General features: G+C 37.0%; 1 protein-coding gene across 3 annotated transcripts in view; it reads left to right on the top strand.

Moving 5' to 3' along the window:
* Window positions 1-20,486, top strand: part of kcnh5a (potassium voltage-gated channel, subfamily H (eag-related), member 5a) — a 139,431-nt gene that overhangs the window by 109,095 nt on the left and 9,850 nt on the right. For all 3 annotated transcript variants that reach the window (XM_067417035.1, XM_067417036.1, XM_067417037.1), the window contains one exon: window positions 6,635-6,831. In XM_067417035.1, coding sequence (XP_067273136.1) covers window positions 6,635-6,831 — 197 coding nt within the window. The remainder of the gene's footprint in view (window positions 1-6,634; window positions 6,832-20,486) is intronic.

The raw sequence follows: 20,486 nt of genomic DNA on the forward strand, positions 1-20,486 counted from the left end.
TTTCCCCCAAAGCCAAGCCTCTCCTGCAGGAGACAACTCCAGGCTTCTGCTTTGCTAAAACTCATTTGTACCATACATTCTTCCTATACATGGTAACCCACCTCTACCTATATATTTTTATTTTTTTCCAAAGGTTCTTTCTCCACGTGATAAACTAGCCCAGCACCTTCCAAGTATTTTTTTTAGACATATTGACATCTGGAAGACCATCAGGCCTTCTGCAGGCTTCAAAAATTCCACTCAGTCAGCTGAAATATAATAGTGTGTAATTTTCTAAATAATAAAATGTTCTACATCAACTTGGCTCCTCGTCAGACTCGTCACTTTGAGGCTTCTTGCTGTGCTTTGTCCCTCCATCCCTTCAGCAGACCTCTGGGTCTACTGTGTCAGACGGTCTGGCCCAGGTCTCCAGATCTCTCGAATCTGTGGCTGTTGGTTGGGCCGCTAACTCCACCCTGGCTCCTCCCATCTTCAATTCCACCATGTTCCTTTGTACCACCTGTGCTCTAGGCTTCCAACTGCATCATCCTACCATCGCCTCCTCCCTTTTTCCTCCCACCATCTAATCCACCCTGGTACTCTCTTCTGCCACCTGTAATTGGGATATTTATCGGCCTCTGCCTACATTCGTCTCCTCCCTAGCTCCTTCCTCCATCAGATCCATCCTGGTACTCTCTTCTATGCCTGTTAAGACTCTTCCTATTCACTCTCTTCTTTTTGGCGTCAGGAGCTGCCTTCCGGAGGGAGGAGTTCTGTCATGTCTAGTTAGTATTCATTTCATTTTCAAGGGCTTTAAATTTGTTTCTCTTCTGTTACCTGTTTCCTTTGTTCTTGTTTCATGGCCTGGATACTCATTTAACGTGCACACCTGCTTGTAATGAAGTTTGTCACCTTGTGTATCCTCGGTTTCTCACGGACATTTTCCAGTTTCTTTAACTAGAGATGCACTGATTGATCGACCAGGGATCGGAATTGGCCGATTTTCTGCATGATCGGCCCTGATCGGTGATCAGCCGATCAGTCGCACTTGTCTCCGATTTTGAGCCGATCCGGCGTCTACATGCTGCTTTGAGGGTGAGCGTGCCGTTGACGTCACAGCCACGCTCGCGATCACAGCCGCATGAAAACGTCATTGGCATGGACGCATGGTTTTTTTACTGTGAGCAAAGAAGACACTAATTATGCCATTTATGAAATTTGACAAACCTACAAACCTAATTAAACACATAACTCCATCACAATGTGGAACATGCCCAGTTTGAAGAAGGTAGAAAAGGTAAAACAGCTAAAGCTAGCCAGAGCTCAGAGCCAGCCACATGTCAGCAGCCTCTCCTATCTTTCCTTTGTATAAGCAGCGAAAAGGCCAAAGCATTTACAAAGAAAATGATAGAATTCATGGCACAGGATGACCAGCCGAACGCATAAACCGTCACTTCATGAGAATTTGCCATTTCATTTGGGAAAAATTTGTCATATGAACATAGACACCCCAAGGTCTTCACGGCAACCCGTCAAAATAAAAGTTCACTTTATTTATTTATTTATTTATTTAAATTAACAGAATATATTTAATATAGTTTACCTTAGCTACGTATCTATGTGATAATAATACGTCACTACTAATAATAATAATTATGCCTAGATGGTTGATTATTTTTCACTTGATCTTTTTTTATAAACAATGTTTACTTTTAAACAGCTCACAGCCTTTAAATGTTTATGTACTATTTACTTTATCATCATAAATAATAAATCTTTTTTTTTTATTGGTTAAATTAAAAATATTTAAAAAAAAAAACATTTAGCTGTGGTACTGAAATTGGTACAGACTACCGTAAAAATGTTATGGTATTGGTACCGACTACTTGAATTTTAGCACCGTAGCATCCCTAGCTGGCAACATTTTTTACCCAATTACTGAACTATTATTTGGAGGAATATTGTACACTTCAGGTTTGTTCATTCATAGGATCTTTTGACTTTTGTAAGACAAGGAAATGAGAGAAAAAGGTCAATTTATAATGTTTTGTTTCATAAAACAAATGATTTTCAATTATTCTTTCCTGGCACAGAACACAGAGTTGTTTAAGTGAGAGAAGATCCTATTGTAATGTTTACTAATTTATATTATAATAAATATAAAATTTAGATTTGAAGAAAAAGTGGATTTTTGTTTGTATATGCTCTCAATTATAGTCCTTAGAAAGAAAATTGGTATCAGCCGATCTCACTAACAAAAAAATCAGAAATCGAAATCGGCCAAGAAAATTGCAATCTGTGCATCTCTAGCTCTAACGGAATGTTCAATACCTTTGTGTTTAATAGCAATGGCCAAGACTCTTCAAAATATGTCCCTGTACAAAAAATAAGACACCCTAAGAAATATTCAGTGGCATAAGACAGGTGACGGTTTTTAAGCAGGTTGGATATTCCTGAATAAATACAGAATCCTGTTTTACTTCAATATATACTTTAATACAGTTTTAAATAATTCCTGCACAACATCCCAGCATTCTCATTAAACTCAAGAAAGGCTAAGACTGCAAAATTAGGCAGTTTGTAGTACTGTAATCTTTGCAGGTTTTTCCTGAGGACACATACCACAGCTCCAAAAACATATAAAGCTTCGGATAAGTGCAGAAAAAAACAAACTAACAAAGGACACAATACTAACCCAGCAGATCCTAAAATATGGTTTTCACACAGGATTTTGCACAGTGAACTCGCTAACATTCATTCTCTGAAGTAACATAAAAGCCCACAGTCCACTCCATGTGCTATATGTGGCATTTGTTACTCTGTCCACGGCGTCTTCTTATCCTGCTCTAATGGAACTGTGTGGGGACCGATTCTCCTTCAATTGATCGTTGAGTCTTTTGTTTCACAGGGATGTGCACTGATAGTTCACACACAGCCTCAGTGCAGCCAGTGTTATAACGATGACCAGAGAAACAGACATATTTTTAAGCACAAATACAGACCGCTCTCATAAAAGATAAGCCCAGGCTCGTAAACGTATTGGAATTTGAGAAAACAACAACAATCCTGGCCTCGTGCATCTTCTAGATCTTTTGTAGCTTTATTTTTTCAAATGTCTCTGCAACAGTTACTGACGCTGTACTTAAAGGGTTACTTTAGCAATTAGCATATGGCTTTGTATAACCCTAGTAGAAACCAAGGTTATTATAGTTTTGCTTTTTGAAATTAGTTTTTATTTTAGTATCGTTTTCAATTTTGCTACAAATTTCAGTTTAGTTTTAGTTAGTTTTACAAATGGTTTTGCTAGTTTTAGTTTAGTTTTTATTTTGCAAATACATTTCTATTTAGTTTTTATTTATTTAGTTTCAGTTTTAGTTTTAGTAATTATAGTTTAGCAGAGTTACCATAATGAAATGTAGAGACCAAATCAAGGTTTTTAATTTCAGCAAAGTTTAATGTTTGCTCAGATTAGAGTTTAATCTTACTACCTTAAGTGAAATAACTTGATAAACGAGCATTATTGTTTAAACCCAGGTCTTACAAAACATGCATAAAGTTGGGTCTTCACCTTTGAGCAAAAAAGCTTGAGTCAAACTATGACCTATACAAACAACGATCTGGAGATTAAAAATGAAATAAATTATATTTTGATATTAAAAAAATGATTTTATATTTTTGACATAGGCTAATACTCAGAGGATCTATCTTAAAGAACAAAATAAATGCAACGTAAAATATAAAAGTAAAAATGATAAATTCCAGACAAACTCATTCATAACAAAGATGAAATATTGTTAAACAATTATTTTAATTTCTTCAGTAGTACAATGTAGGCTAGCAGTGTAAGACCACAGCTAAAGTCACTGTTGTGCTGTGTGTGTGTGTGTGTGTGTGTGTGTGTGTGTGTGTGTGTGTGTGTGTGTGTGTGTGTTGTGCTATAATTGTAAAGGGGACCAATGTCCTCACTTATCTAGTAAAATATTATGATAACTGACTAGTGAGGACATTTGACTGGTCCTCAGTAGTTAAAAAGGCTTATAAATCGGCCAAAACATGTTTTTATTTAAATCTATTGTTTTGCACGTTCTTGGGATGGGTAGGTTTAGGGATAGGGGATGGGTTAGGGGATATAAAATATCATTAACCTGATATAAAATCAATGGAAGTCCATGCAATGTCCTCACTTATATAGTGAAACAAACGTGTGTGTGTATGTGTCCTGGTATTCCCTACTTTGTGGGGAAATGTCTCCAGACAGATAATAATATTATTAGTAGTAAATGATTATGATAACACCTTTGAGCCTGTCAATATTATGCAAACATGAAATCTCAAACGCATAGTAGGCTTGTACTTGCTACTAGTTGCTAACTTTTGCGCCTGCGTCTCTCGTCACGTAAGAAACGGCATTCTAAAACAGTGAGCTTAAGTTAAAAGAAGCTCAACATGTATCTCATTACCTTGTGTTATTTCCCATTTCACTGCCACGGACGCATTGATTCTTTGTGAACTGCCGTTTAGGACTAGCGATGTGTTGACTGTCTGCACGCGTCCGTCAGCCGTCACAGGACAGCGGCTAATCTCCTCCTCAGATCACTTCACGCGCAGTAGCGCAATATACAGACACTCCCTCAACCGCCACGGTCAGATTTTCCACCATATTAAAGAGAGCTTATTAATAACGAAAACGAATATTTATTTTTGCTAATTATTATTTTATTTCAGTTAGTTTTTTAGTAAGAGAAGTTAGTTTCGTTTAGTTTTAGTTTTTTATTTATTCAGATTTTTTAATTTTATTTCAGTTTACGAAAATGTGTTTTGACCAATAGTTTTAGTCTTAGTTTCAGTTTTCGTTTACGAAAATAACCTTGGTAGAAACCCTGGAGTCTATTCGAAGGATCGTGTTCCCCCCCTCAAACCCCTCTGAGACGAGAGATTTATGCATTTTATTTCTGGAAAAATGACTCCGATGACGCAAATATCGTCAATTTGCGTCATTGGAGAAATGTTTGGCCAGAGGCTAAAGACTACAGCCAGTAGAGGGAGCTATTTCCACATGTTTTCAACCTCTGCTTGGGCGGTGGGATCGCACTCACAGCTCAGCTCATGTAAACGGAGCTATGCTGAGCAATGTCGGTGTTTCAACTTCTCAAATTAATTATTAACAGTTAGCTTCCAAAGGCAACTTCCAAATGAACTGAAAATGCACCAGACTGAACACGCGCTGCGAATGTACGCCACGAGCGGATTTGCCTCAGCTCTCATCAAGAGAGCTCATTCAGCTCATTCATCATGATGAATGTAATCTGACTCCTGCAGCGTTTGTGCTGTGACACTCGCTCAGCAACTAAATCACATTATATTAAACAGACACGTTCAGTTTTTAATTGTAGTGTCTGTTCTCTAACTGAACTGATTTTGTGAAACTTAACACGGTGGGAAAGTGATCCAGTCACAGTGATTCAGTAGCGGTGGCTTTGGGAATGGCCTCGTAGGGCAGCGAAGCATTCTGGGAATTGTTGTCTTTCATCCCCATGAGACAAAAATACATTTTCTGTCTTTTCTCAGTTTAGAAAGCACCAAATTCAAAAGTAATTTCACATTTGTACTACATTAATGACCCAGTTTAAATACAGATTCATCTTCCCAGCGCTGAAGTACCCCTTTAACTCTGAGCCTGGAACCAATTCCACCGTGAACAATAAAAACAGATGGCTATTTTGCTGTGAAGAACACATGCGTACGTTAAAGAGTTTTCTCTCTCTCTTTTGACTGGACTATTTCTTGATCTCTTTATCTCTCAAGTCTTGCTGATGTACCGCTGCCAAAAGAATGTGACGTACCCTTCACTGACACGGTGTTACCGCAAACAACATGACATTAGACCTCATGAGACACCGTAGAGAAGAAGTTAATGCCTCTTCTCTCTAATGGGGAATCAGATCAGATGCTCTTTTACTTTAATGATTATGAAATGAAATAAGATGCGAGTGCTGAGAGTTAATTAGCCCCAAGGCGTTTACTTGAACCCAGAAGACTAAACCTGCTGGGCTCCTAATGATGCCCCTCATCAAAAGCGCTGAACACTGGGTATTTTGTACAGATTCTCTCATGAGAGTGGTGTGAGAACTTTAGTAAGATCAAGTCTGCCTGCTTCAGAGTACAAAAAAGCTCAAATACAAGCCCCAAAGCTAGAACCATCAATATTTAGAGTTGCAATAAAATTTATATGAACTATTTCTGGGGGAAAAAGTGTCATTAAATATGACCTGATCTTCAAGTCATTTTAACATTTAAATAATTAATGACACATTAAATTGATCAAAAGTGACAGTAAAAAATGTCTGTTTATTATTTTATTTTTTTTCATCAAAGAATACAGGAAAAAACATCACAATTCCCCCCACAAAAATTAAGCAATTCTAAAAGGTAATTATTTTTTTATTTTGTTTCTTGAGCACCACATCAGCATATTAGAATGATTTCTAAAGGATCATGTGATCCTGAAGACTGGAGTAATGATGCTAAACATTCACTTGAATCATTTTATGACTCAATTGCAGAAATCCAAGCAAATCCCAAGGGTTCACATGCTTTTCCCCACAGCTTTTTTAATGGCATCATTTAAAACTATAATCCCTCTCGTCTGTCCCAGGTAAGGGCGATGTGTTTGGTGACGTGTTCTGGAAGGAATCCACACTGGCTCATGCCTGTGCTAATGTGAGGGCTCTGACGTACTGCGACCTGCATGTCATCAGGAGGGACGCGTTACTCAAAGTGCTGGAGTTCTACACAGCCTTCGCCAACACCTTCTCCCGAAATCTCATCCTCACCTGCAACCTCCGCAAGCGGGTAAGCGCTACATACTCACACTTGTCGTAACCAAATATCCCATTCTAATGGCATTAGACTTTGCTGAATCCATCTTGATAGTTGAAAATACTTTTTATCTGATCTTGTTTTAAGAAGACTTTTTTTCCACATTCATTTTCTGCATTGGCATTTAAAAATCATGACATGAAAAACCTGAACAAAATGAACTAGCTCTGCAATGAATTACATGATGATAAATCTTGATTTAAAGCAAAAAGTACAGCATATGAAAACCAGAAAAATGAAACATCAATCCCATCAAGCATTGCGAATGGCTAGGGATTTGCAGCAAATGGATAGCATATTGGTCATCAGCAATATTATTTTTATTTGAATCTATTAGTAGGTATTGGTCAGTATTGGATATTTGATTGTTCATGTTTAATTAATCTATTTTTACATATAGATTGCCTTTGCTGTCATCTAATGCTCACGGTTACATTTTGAAAACACTAATTCATTTAATAATTTGTGATTTGAGAAATTGGATTTTGTGATTAATAATAATTTTTTATACTGTGCATTAAAAAGCTGTGCATTTTAAATGATTTTTCATTTATTTATTTTTTCTTGAAACTTCTGTTTCGCTTTTCTGATTTTGTGTATGTGTACGTATGTATATGTATGTGCTGTCCAGGGCCGGCTCTAGCTCTTTGGTTCCAATTTTTTTACTGGTTTCACTTTAAGACAGGGGTGGGGAACGTTGTTCCAGAAGGGCCACTCTCTTGCAAAGTTTAGCTCCAACCCTAATCAAACTAAACTTCATAATTACTAAAGTTACAGGCAGGTTCGGTTTTTTCCGGGTTGGAGCTAAACTCTGCAAGAGAGTGGCCCTTCTGGATCAACATTTCCCATCCCTGCTTTAATATCTGCCACGCCATTCATTTAAGTTCATTTAAGATGCTATTTAACTTAAGACTGCTCTTATGAGAATACACAACAAAACTGACAATTCTGTGTGTTATTGTTTGTTCAAGTGCGAAAGAGAACTCGATTCTGACTGTCTGTGCGTGATCTGGCGTGCGTCTTTTTGTGCGTTGTGTGTGTGTCACGTTTTTTTGTCTTGTCATGCTTGAATGGGTTTAAAGCATTTGCATGAATTAAGAGCATGATCGCATAATGTAATGCTAGCCAAAGGATGACATAAAAAAACAGATGCTGCGTTAAGTGCATTAAATATTTTTAGCGCATTTTCCCCCATGTTTTATCAATCAGATTATTTGTCTCAGAGATTCAAGCACATTCTGATGCACTTTGACCTGAATGTGTGGTGTGCTGTCCTGCTGTGTGCTGTGTTGGCATGAGTTCAGCTCTGTTGTGGCTTTCAGACCTGACCTCGCATTCCTTAAATACATAAATGATTCATTCTGACAGACCGCCTATGGAGAACTTTGGATCTCTTGACGAAAGAAAGACCCTGCACACTCACAACACAATTAGGAAACCTCAGCTGTGTACTTTACCGCCATTGAGTTACATAATTACTAGTGAGCATTGTGTAAAACTATATTTAGATGCAAAGATCTCCTCGGTTGCTATATCCAATCTCTATCATTGAGGAAACGACACACTGAAATTAGGTGTGTTAATGTCATCTCTAAATAATGAGGGAGGAGATCTTGCATTCTCCCAAGTAAACAAGTTAAATTGGTAAATTCCTTCATAAAGCTGCTGGACTTCTTAGACACAGATAGGAACTGCAGAGCCACAATATTAATTTATTTCCTCTAGTCACAGCAAAAGAGGACCTGTCTAATGAGAGGATATTTTGCTAAGGGCACGCATTAATTGATTTAAAGGTTTATGGTTCTTCAAAGTCTCTGAGTAACTTTGAGTTCATTAATTTAGCATGCAGTTGATTTGTGGCGCTCAGGGTACATCTTTTCTTAGTATTCTTGTTGCAATATTAATATTGTTAATATTATAGTGTCTTTTAGTATACATACTGTTATTTTTTGTTGGGTTTTACTGTTATTATTTGAATATGCTGTCTTAGGCTTACAGCAAGCAGATAACCATCAATTATACTGACCAGGGTGAGGTGAAAATGGTGTGAAGTGTTTTAAAGGCAGAGCGTTGGTTTCTTTGTCGGTGGAGTGGCAGAGGCCGCCCCATTGCCCCGCTGTGCTCAGTCGACTGGGTAACGCTGCTGATGGGGCGGCATTACTGAGGAGGAACGGCCCCCCGCAGCGCACACTCTGAATAAAGCATGAGTCAAATCAGTGGGAATATACGCACACACACTGACACGTGCACACCGCAGCCATTTATCAAGCATAATAACAAGAAGTGTGGCCTCCTACTAATAATTATGAAGTTATTGTCATTATATCTTCACTCTACACACAACATGACAAATGTTATTCATGTTGGTCAAAAATCGATTTGAATTGCTAAAATGAGAAGACTAATGCCGGGTTCAGACGACACAATATTTTTATCTGTTATGATAATCACTGTCAGATTATGCAATTTTGACAAGAAACATGTCAGACTACACGTTGCTTCCTGACTAGTCATAACAGCGAACGTCATGTCATCAAAAAGGCAGGGGACTTGAAATTTTCATTGTTTAAAATAATATGTGAATAGAATTTGTCATTGCACTGGACTATTTTAGTAAAAATTTCTTGTGCCCTGTCCACCATTTTGGACTTTTTTTAAGTAACAAAAAGTTAATTTCATGAAGTATACTTCAAGTATATTTTTAAGTGTACTTTATGTAGTAAGCATACTAATATCAATGTACTAGTAGTACATTTGTTAGTGTACTATTTCAATAATGCTTGGGATTAAATTGGCCCACTTTTTAGTATATAAAATATACTAGAAGTATTGTAACTGTAACAGTAATATTTGAAGATCACATTGTTTTACATTTGCATTAAAATCTTCTATCATTTTTTTCTGCTTCTTCACCTGTGTTTTAATCTGGAGATTCTGTACTAGAAGATGTGTAATAGTGCCCCCTAGCGTATAACAGATAGCCAGAGAAAGAGTAAAGTTGACTTGAAGTAAATTCCTATTTACTCTACCAGTGGATTAGCCTACACAAAACATCTGATTTCTTTACAAATCAATATTTTTAAACAATGTAAGTTTATAAGATTGCATGTGAAAAAGGTATTTAATAGGCTACTCAAGCAAAATATTAAACACAACTACAAGCCGTGGATACTTGTACTTTTAAATATATCAAAAGATTGAGTATGCGTAGTTGAAGGCCAAATATACTTAGACTTTTCTATCAGTAAACTGTAAGTATACTTAAGTGCAATTAAAAGTATATTTCTGCAAAGGACATAAAGTATATTTCTGAGAAGTACATAAAAAGTAGACTGAAAGTATACTTATTTTTAGTTTAAAAGAAGTATATTATTAGGACACTTGAATAAACTTCTAGGGAATGCACTCTGGCATTGTGCGAAAGATGTTTTGAGACAGCGTAATCCTAAAAATTAAAGATTCACATCGTAGTTCTCACTTTCTTTAAACACTTCTTCAGCTATCCTTCAGACTCCCTCATTATCTCCAATGGTCAATGTCTGAATGGGTCACTGAGGGTCTGATTGGAGGGAAAAAATCTTAGTGAAAGCTCAGTAAATATCCCTGAAAGGAAAGGTCACTCAAAAAGAACAGCAGAGCCCAAGTCCTGTGGTCAATAGGGTGCTAGTGAGTGAATATTTCCACGGCTCTAAATCCACTCATGGATTTGCTTTGTGGTGTGATTGACCTGTAAAGGACAGTTCTTGTGAACTTTCTTTTTCAGTTAAAGTAAGTCTTGGTTCATTTTGGCTAGAGTAGATCACATTAAACTTTGCTGAACTGTGACAACCTTTGATTTTTTTGATATTGACAGACAGCTTTGTGTAACATACAGTTCAAAAGGCCTGAGGGTGTCTATCCTGTTCCAAGGCCACGTGTTTACTAGACAATACCTTTGCTAGATCAGCAGACAATCCAAACAAATCTTCACGATTGCCTGCTTGGCTCGCAACTGTTTGTCTTTGGCTGCTGATTAGTGTCAGATCTGAGCCTTTTTTTGCCCGGGCTGAATCATCTAGGCAGCAAATGTAAAGAGGAAGCAGAATCCTCCACACCTGCCACGCTTTCCTCCTAACAAGATTTACAAGGCCTTCGGAAAGCTGCAAACCCCTGCCAATAAGGTGGGCGAAGCAACTTTATCATTCCCTCCATTACCAACAGGACAGGCAGAGAGATGCTCTCTCAGCAACAAGAGAAAGATTCATGCAGAAATCATCAGCAAACAGTGTGTCCACGCAGATAATAAAGCTGTGCTTAATGGAACGATTAATTTGTTTGGTGACCGGTGTGGCTATTTGTATCTGTCCTAAAGTGAAACCTTTTCAAAAACTATGAAGTCTGTGCATTCATTGATCTCGAACATGCATTTTTTTATGCCTTGTAAACATTTGGCTTTCTGTAACATATTCAACATTGTTGTTGCAAATTCTGCTGATTTGTGACACGTATGAGGTTTTGTTGAATTTGTAAATTCGTTGGGGATTTTAACCTGAATGCTCACAGACTCATGGGGATTCAGGTCACCGTGAGGACCTAAACTGAGGTCCCCAAGGGAAAACCAGCTTATCACAGAATGATGTTTGGTTTTCTTTTTTAAATGTTTTCTGTGATGGGTAGGTTTAGGGGTATAGGGTTTGTGTAAGGGGATGGAATACACAGTTTGCACAGTATAAAAACCTGAATGCTCACAGACTCATGGGGATTTGTGTCACTGTGGGGACCTTAATTGAGGTATAAACAAGCTTATAAATCAGACTTGTTTCTTGTTTCTGTGATGGGTAGGGTTTGTGTAGGGGGACAGAATATACAGTTTGTACAGTATAAAAACTATTACATCTACGTCTACAAATATAGTGAACCAGTGTGTGTGTGTGTGTGTACTGTATGCCACCGTTAAAAAGTTTTTTTTTCTTTTTTTTTTCTTTTTCTAAAAATTAATTAAATTGCATATTACATATGGCTGTGTATCTGTATGTGCACACATGAGCATTTAAAAATGTGAAACAGGGAACATTCAAGTATTAGATCAGTTTGAGAGATGTTGTGGAAGAAAAGCGGTCAGTTGTCTCCCAAAGAGGCAAGACATATTTTTTCCATTTTCTTTGGTAAATAATGAATAGAAACAATTAGAGCTGTCCCGTCTTGTTGCCGGAGGGCACAGCGTCTGCAGTATGAGGTATCTGTAGATATTCTTCCTGGGAACTGGACAGGACCCAAAAGAAAATGATCACTATAACATTTTCTATAGCCACTGTGGACATTATCGATAAAAATAGTAACTCTAATGGGCCATAAGGCTTCTCTTACAGAATTACTTTAAGGGATAGATCTAAACTTCAAAGGCAATGTCTCAGTGCACCAAAATTACTTCAAAAGTATCTATGAAGCTGCATTCGACCTGATCTCTGTTCATATTAAGTTATGTGAACTTTGTGGAGACATTAAATAAATTACATTTTCCTGAACAACGTAAAGATTGCACATAGATGATATCTGAAACTTTATATAGCGAACATGAATCCTAGCGGTGGAAAGGTTCGTTTATTTCTATATTTGTACTAACTAATCAACTCTTGGCAGATGTTCTTCTTTGTTACTGTCTTGAGATTTATTCTGCTAGATTGTCATTAAATCTGTGCTGAACCGGAAATGATCCTTTAGACTTTGCAGTTTCTGTTAAAGTTGGCGAGCTGGTCTCTAGGCAGAGACATGAATTGATTAAATACAGCTTTTTGGCTCTGAGAGCAAAGGCCAAGATAGGTATTGATCCCCAAACAGAGACTCTAATTTTATGGCTTGTAAAATGGCACTAGCTCTCTGTAGCCATTGTATTTTTGACAGGAAGCATTATAGTTGAGTGAAAAGAGGCACTTGAATGTCTGAATGCAGAGAAACGCACGTGGTCGTCTGAGGGTCTATCATAGTCCTGACTCTGTATAGTGGGCAGTAATCTGCTGATTGGCCGGCCGTGATTGGAAAATGCTGAGCGGGGTGTTCCTGGGCTGGTGATGCCTCAGCATTGGGATAAGGGGGGGTGGAGTGTACCCCATCTCTGGCAGATCTTCAGCATCCCACTATACTTAAAGTAGCAAAGCGGAGGAGTGTTGAATGGGAGGGGGGCTGCGAAGGAAGGATAAATGCTTGCCAGATCCCATTAATCTACACTGTTGGATTTTGCTGTGTTGGAAGACTCGGTGCACTTTTGTTTCAGTCCCCTGTGCTTTTAGCTGTTAAACCAGTTTGCGCAGCAGAAAAATCATCAGAATCTTTCAAAACTCGTGGGCATATTTTCTTAACATTTCAAATCTCCTACAGCGATTGACACTAAGTTATTTCACACCCAAACATTACTATAACAACCATAAAAACAAGTACCCTTGTGGGACTCGTTTTTCAGTTTATTTGCCCCTTTATTTATTTACAACCTTTGGCTTATTTTCAGATGCTATACAATCATAGACTTTATGTTTAAAGCAGAAGTGCTCAGTCTTTTTTCGGTCTCAGCATCTTTCAAAAATTAGTTCCATTTAGTAACACAGTGAGGCTAAATACTTTATTCGTGTAACCATATAGTTGCATTTTGGTCAAGGTATAGCAGAGCTGTGACTGTGAACAGATTAGGTCCAGCTTTAAACCACTTGCCTAGACTGGCATTCCAGTCAACAGATTCTTGATTTATCTTCAGCAACAAATGGATGTATTTTCAACAGTTTCTAACAACTTAAGCCACAGTACACCAGCTGTACGAAAACCGCAGAGACTGGAAGGCTTTCAACAGCTGCTGTTACTACACCTCAGCAGGGCTAATGTGAGTAATTTGAATAATTTCAAACCAGCCACAGATATAAACCTTGAGTTGATTATCATGTAATACACACACACACACACAAAAAAAAGATCTCTGCACCTGGGTATAATATGACTCGTAACCTTTTCAAACCGCGTCACAATGCAAACCATGCTTCTCAAGGAAAAGAAGTGTCAGCCGTCATGCTGTGCATTTGACATTTTGATTAATTTTCAATTGCTGGATTGCTTATTGCTTAATATAGAATGCTAAACACCAAACCAGTAAAGGATAATTTATTTACATATGAAATATGAATTACTCTTACAGTACATGTGCGCACACGAACAAACTGTAACGGTTTATCACATTTCTTCTTCTCTTGAATCAGAATACCCAAGAGAACACTGGTTTAATAAAAAAGGCTCATATAAAAGTTTGCATGGTCTTTTATAACTAGAAAACTCTCCATACTTTGTCATTGTTAACGCTTTTCACAAAGAAAGCTTCAATGTGCATTACTGTAAATATCACTTCAATACATTTAAGTGCTTCTGAACTAAAATATATGTATGTATTATGTTTATTTATTTATTTGAGTGATTCTTTGAATTTGTTACGGACAGTGTATTGTTTAATTTTTTAACATTTTATTAAATAACAGCCTTACTTTAATTCCCATTATAGCCCAAACTAGGGTTTACTTTTGCTTGTTTTCATGTGATGTTAACATGACAAAATTGGATTATACTTTATTTGAAGGTGTCATTGTTACAATGTAATTATATATTTAAGTACATAGTCATTAACTGCATACTTACTATATGGTTAGAGTAGGATTAGGATTTGGTTGAATTGCATGTAATTATGCATAATTACTGTTATTACTATAGTAAGTACATGTAACATATGTAACAAATACATTGTAAAATAAAGTGTTACCCAAAAATAGTTTTTGGTAGCTGTACCATCAATAACCAATTAAAATTAAAGTAAGTATTGTAAATCTAATCAGTAGCAAAATAACTGTAGAATGAGGATCTATATATAGTGTTTACCTTAATGAATATCTATATATTTTGTGACAAGGAAGAGGTTTAAAAAAAAAAAAAAAAAAACCTGGATGGGAAAGAAATGGATTTTTGAATGGTACGGTCTTTTCTCATAATCCACCTCATCCCCAAGGATATGCGGGGCGGGTTAACTGTCACCGTTCCTGCTGTCTGTCACTCAGTCACTGTCAGGGCATGTTATGTTCCATGTGGCTCTTGTTATGAGTGATGAAAGTGTCGTCTCATTCTCTTCATGTATTTATCAAAGTCAGCCAAAGTCCATGGGGAACACACAACATTGTGAGAATATTTCCGGCCCCTTTTTGTTGTTTAACTAAATGTATTTATTAAAGAAACAAGTATTTATAAGTTTATCTCATCAGACAGATTTAATGATAAATGAATAGCTACTTCAGATGTTATCTGTAATGTTTACGGTCTTTTCGGAGAGGATAAGTAAGTCATATATTAAAATCGTTAATGTAGGTTAATGCACACTGCCGACACAGGTAACGTAACCAACACACACAAAAAATATTTCTTTATGTATGTAATTATGGAGGAAAGGCCAAAGTTTGCCCCGCCTGATCTCAGAAATAAAGCAGTCAGTGTTATCTGCCTGAATAAGTTACGATGTGTGTGTGTGTTTTATTTCCTGATTGAGCAACAACTATTTCAGACTCATAAAGGCCATGCAAATTTATGCCGTTAATGAGTTTCCATATGAGTGCAAGTATTCCATGTAAGTGTTGTTGAATTAAATTTATTTAATCATTGTTTAAATCATGAAGTGCTTCAAAATGCACACTGTTAAAGGTCCACTGAAATCAAAATTTAGTATGACTGTGTTAGCCTTAAAGTTATGAATAAGCTGGTATGTTCCAAAACTATGACAAAATTTGCATTCAGGAGATATAAGCGTTCAAAATGTACAGTCTCCCACTTCCGTTAAAACGAATCTCAGATTTTGTTGACATCATCGCAGACTTCACTTTCTCGTCAAATGTTCTGTCCAATCAAAATGCTCTCTAGAATCTAAAGCCCGCCCCCTACGCTGCTGAAGCTGCGGCTGAAATCGGTCAGTTGTTAACACACATTTACTCATTTCTTCATGGTGAAAGGCACATAGCATACTATATATAAGTGGTAGGAAACCATTCAGTGTAAATATGCTTTCATTTGAGGTGAATAAAGTCTGTTTTCACGTTAGTTTTACACACCGCAGCAGCGCACACACCCCAACGGCTCTGCTCTAAATTTAGACTACAGACACAAGAGCGCAGCACGGATCATATGCTCGAGTCGGCGCTGACAACAAACATATCGTCCCATTTGAATTCTGCACAGAATGCTGCATTTTAAAGCGAAATGGAGGAGATTATGATGGTAAACAGTGTTAGAGGAAACTGGCTTTACCAAACAGAGAAGGTCCACTCTTGCGCTCTAGTCAAATGGTATATTAACGAAACGTTATTGGCTGTTTCAAAAAAGAGGAGGAGCTGCTAACAGCTGGAGCCGTTTCAGGGGAAATTACGCCAACACATTGAGTAATGCGTCGCGTTTCAAGGCACTTCAAGGAAATCATTGTTGAAACATTTGCAGTTAGCCTATTGTATGAATAAAAATAATACTACAGCACAACATAAATACATAAACAGTACAAGACGATTTCAGGTTACAAGGCAATGTAGGCATAAATCTTTATTCCAATTAAAAATCTGTGCTTTGACATTATAAAACATGTGCTAAAGCTGATGTGTCCTACTATAATGAATATAAACGTAACTTTTCATGTAGAGGAAATTCCTGACTATAAACGAATAACCATTTACATTAGGACGTTTGTGTTGTAAGCATGTACAGGGAGACTTCAGGTAAAAACGCTGTCTCCTTAGGCAATGTTTTCTCAGGAAAATCATATCATTTCCTATTGATTCAATAGAACGTGGGCTTGCTAGGGAATACCAATATGGCGGTGCGGCGGCTTAAAATATTGAATCCAGGTGTTTGGTGAATATTTAGTGTTTCATAATAAGTGCCCTCATTATGCTATTTTAAAAGGTTCCTCAGTTTATTTTGGATGTCTGCTACAACAGATTTACATACAGTATATCCAAGGTCAAAAAACAAAAAAATTCTCATAATATACATTGCACATCACCAGAGGTGCATTAAGATAACCAATGGCCCCTGGGCTACAGCATTATGGTAGGCACACCTGCTAACCTGTCACGGCACACTAGTTGGGAATAACATAAATTATACAAAATATTTATTATTCATCAGCAGTAGATCAAAATAATCACTTGGTATAAACGTTGGCTATTTGGTCCCTCCCCAGTGTAGGCTCCTGTGTGTTAATGAGGCCCTGCACATCACCTCATTTCTTCGAAGAGTCTGTAAATGCTCAGTTCGAAGACCTGGTTTCTCTAAATCCCTCCTTTCCACGAGCCTACTCTTCTCTTCTTCAATGAAGAACATATAGGCTGCCATTATGCAAATTTTGGAAGTTGGAAGTTTAGAACTCGTCTTGGCAGGTCAGCGTCGATTTGTTCTTTTAGGTGCTAACTTTATTTGTCATGCACTTTGATCTTTAAAACTCTGCAGACCTTTTACATTCATAAACAGCTATATTACACATTGAATGAAAGGTAATATTCAAAAAAGCATAATAGGGGCACGTTAAAATCAGCTGAAGTGTGAAGTAAGCACATTCTGTTGGTTCAATAAATCATTCATGTTGTCTTTTTTTCTCTGTAACCACGTAGCCAAGTTTTCTGCGCTTGTGGATCTGCTCTACTTCAGTCTCAATTTCAGTTCGCATCAAGTACCACTCAAGTACATTCAGTTTATGTTACACTGACAGTTTCCACTGGTAAACGTGACGCTTGTTGAAATTTTATTGATAATGTTGTTCCCCTTAAATGGACATTTCACACAAAAATGTACTCACCCTCAGGTTGTTCCAAACCTGAATTAAAATTTTGAAAAACTATATTTGTCCTTACAATGAAAGTCAAATGGGGTCCAAACAATAATCAATAGGACCCCATTCATTTTTTGTGTATTGTTGAATAAGTTCGAATGGCAGGCAAAATGATCTACCATTTGTTTTGTTTAAACAGATAGCCCCTGGACCCAAACCTCTGCCGTTGTTTGAGCCGCTGTTGCTGTGTGGGGCTGATGTTATCTCAGGAAATCTAGAAGAAATACTGTGTAGAATTGTCCCTGATACTCTTATAGCGACAGTTCTGTTGAATTGCTAGCTGGACAGATTTTGGTGTTCAGACATGCAGCTACACTACTCTAATACTACAGCTCATTAGTTTGAGTTTCTGTCTAGAAATGAACTCACAGCTGTGTTAAATAAAACAAGACTGACCCGGCGTGCCTGTGCAATTATTCCAATTATACAATCCATCTTTGTTGGAAGAGAAAAAAAAGTCACTTCACACAGGTGAAGAATGTTAGAATAATAACGCTGGCTCCAGAGAGTGTAAATGAAATATTGGATTCTTCATTAAAATTCCCCATGGATGCAAAGAGATCATTATAAATCCCTAATCAGTTTTCTTCTGTAGCAGAGATGCAGGCTGTTGACACATGTTTTTTTTTTCTTCCTGTCTCTGCTTTTACTCAGCAGATAGCTTGAGCATTGTAATAATTGTCATTATCCAATAAGAGGCACAAAGGGAATAATTAAACAGCGTGCATAACCAAGGCCAAATAGTAAATTCTTTATATTCTGGCATAATTGCACTCCACATAATTCACAACTCTTTTTTTAACATTCCATGGGTACATCATATCGCATCCATATATTATGCACATCACTAACATTGCATTTTCACATTTATATGAAATGGTATTAAATGGTAGCCTGACAAGCCAGACCCACATCAAGATGTTTGGTCTGGAAACTCACCATTGGCAGAGCTCAGTCCGAGAGGCGGGATAAACGGTTGTCTTTCAAACTCCCTCTGCACGCGATAGGATAGCGCTTCAAGCTTGTTGATAGATTAAATTTCTGCCATATTCGGTCAGAAAAACTCAGAACACATCTTTCCTTCTTAAGAATGACTTTAACTCCAAGTCTTCCAGAGTTGAGGTCAAAGCTGATTCGGAAGACCGCCGTTCGCCAGCTTCTGTGTTTAGTAGCACACAAGCGCAACTCGGCTGTCATTGTGTTAAGCTCCGCCCACCGACTCTGTACACAATATGATTGGCCTGACCAGAGTTTGTTTTTTCCAGGTCGCAAACCAATGGAGAGTTGCTAGACTACCCTGGCTGCAAGTTAGATTTGCTGCTGCTAGGGTGCGTCAAGATTTCTAGGCTAATTAAATGGTGGACAGAGAAGACTATTTAGTTTTATTAAGCAGCTTTACCCTTCACCCTTTTAAAGGGATAGTTCACCCAAAAATGAAAATGTGATGTTTATCTGCTTACCCCCAGGGAATCCAAGATGTAGGTGTGTTTGTTTCTTCAGTAAATGAGCTCCAAATTTTAACTCCAAAAAGTAAAAAACATATACATACGAATCCACATTAAGCCCTGCGGCTCGTGAAGATACATTGATGTCTTGAAACACGAAACGATCGGTTTACACCTACATCTTGGATGGTCTGGGGGGTAAGTAGATAAACAAACAAAAAATCATTTTTGGGTGAACTATCCCTTTAAGGATGTGGGTTGTTTTAAAAGTTTGTTCAGATACACATATGGCTTGAGATGCATTAAATATCAGTATCCTACTAGTTATTGGCAAGATTATATATATTTAAATATGTTTTTTATATTGCTGTCAAATAATTAATCACATCTAAATAAAAGTTTGTGTTTACATATGTGTGTACTGTGCATAATTAAGTAGATTTAAATACATAAAGAATTGTTTTATATTTATATATAATATAAATTATACAAATATATATACAGCATATACGTGCAAATATTTCTTAAATACATACATGTATGTGTGTGTGTATTTAAACCCTGTTCATAATAATTATAAACAGTACACACACATATTATGTAAACAAACTTTTATTTTGGAGGTGATGAATCGTGATTAATTGTTTGACAGTCATCATTTTTTAATTAACTACATCGTTCATGCTCATTTCCCCTTTTTACTTTTAGATTACTTTGGTTTTCATCTTACACCTTTAAAGTTGATCTTTAAAAACACTAATAATTTATACACTGTTAAATGTAATCTTTCGCAAATCTCAAAATGTATATTCATTTTCATACTGTATATAATAATGCCATGATACCTGCTTTTTTAATGTTATATTTATTTAGACAAAATGGCATTTAATATTGCATTTATATATTTAACATTTTAATATTGACCATTAATAATCTGACGGCTTATCAGTATTGGCCAGACTTTTAATATCAGTGCATCGCCAATGTAAATAGCGACTAACTAGATGTTTGTAACCTTCAGAATTCAAATTAAATGCTAACTGCTAATAGCAGCTGATGATTATTGTTTCCAATTTTTATAACAATTTCCCAATCATATTTAGCGTTCATCACAGCACACACACACACACACACACACACCTCTGTTTCTTTTCTCATTCTGCACTCTAGCGCTTATTTTGTATTTGGCTGCACAGCGTTCCTAGCCCACTTTTCTTTTTTTTCTTTTTCCTAGTTGATTCCATCACTCCCATCTCGTTCTGCTCGTGCTAAGCGACATTTAAATAATATGAAGAGGCAGAAGGGGGCTGGATTCATTA

Source organism: Pseudorasbora parva, chromosome 15, assembly GCF_024679245.1.
Source record: "Pseudorasbora parva isolate DD20220531a chromosome 15, ASM2467924v1, whole genome shotgun sequence".
NCBI lineage: Eukaryota > Metazoa > Chordata > Actinopteri > Cypriniformes > Gobionidae > Pseudorasbora > Pseudorasbora parva.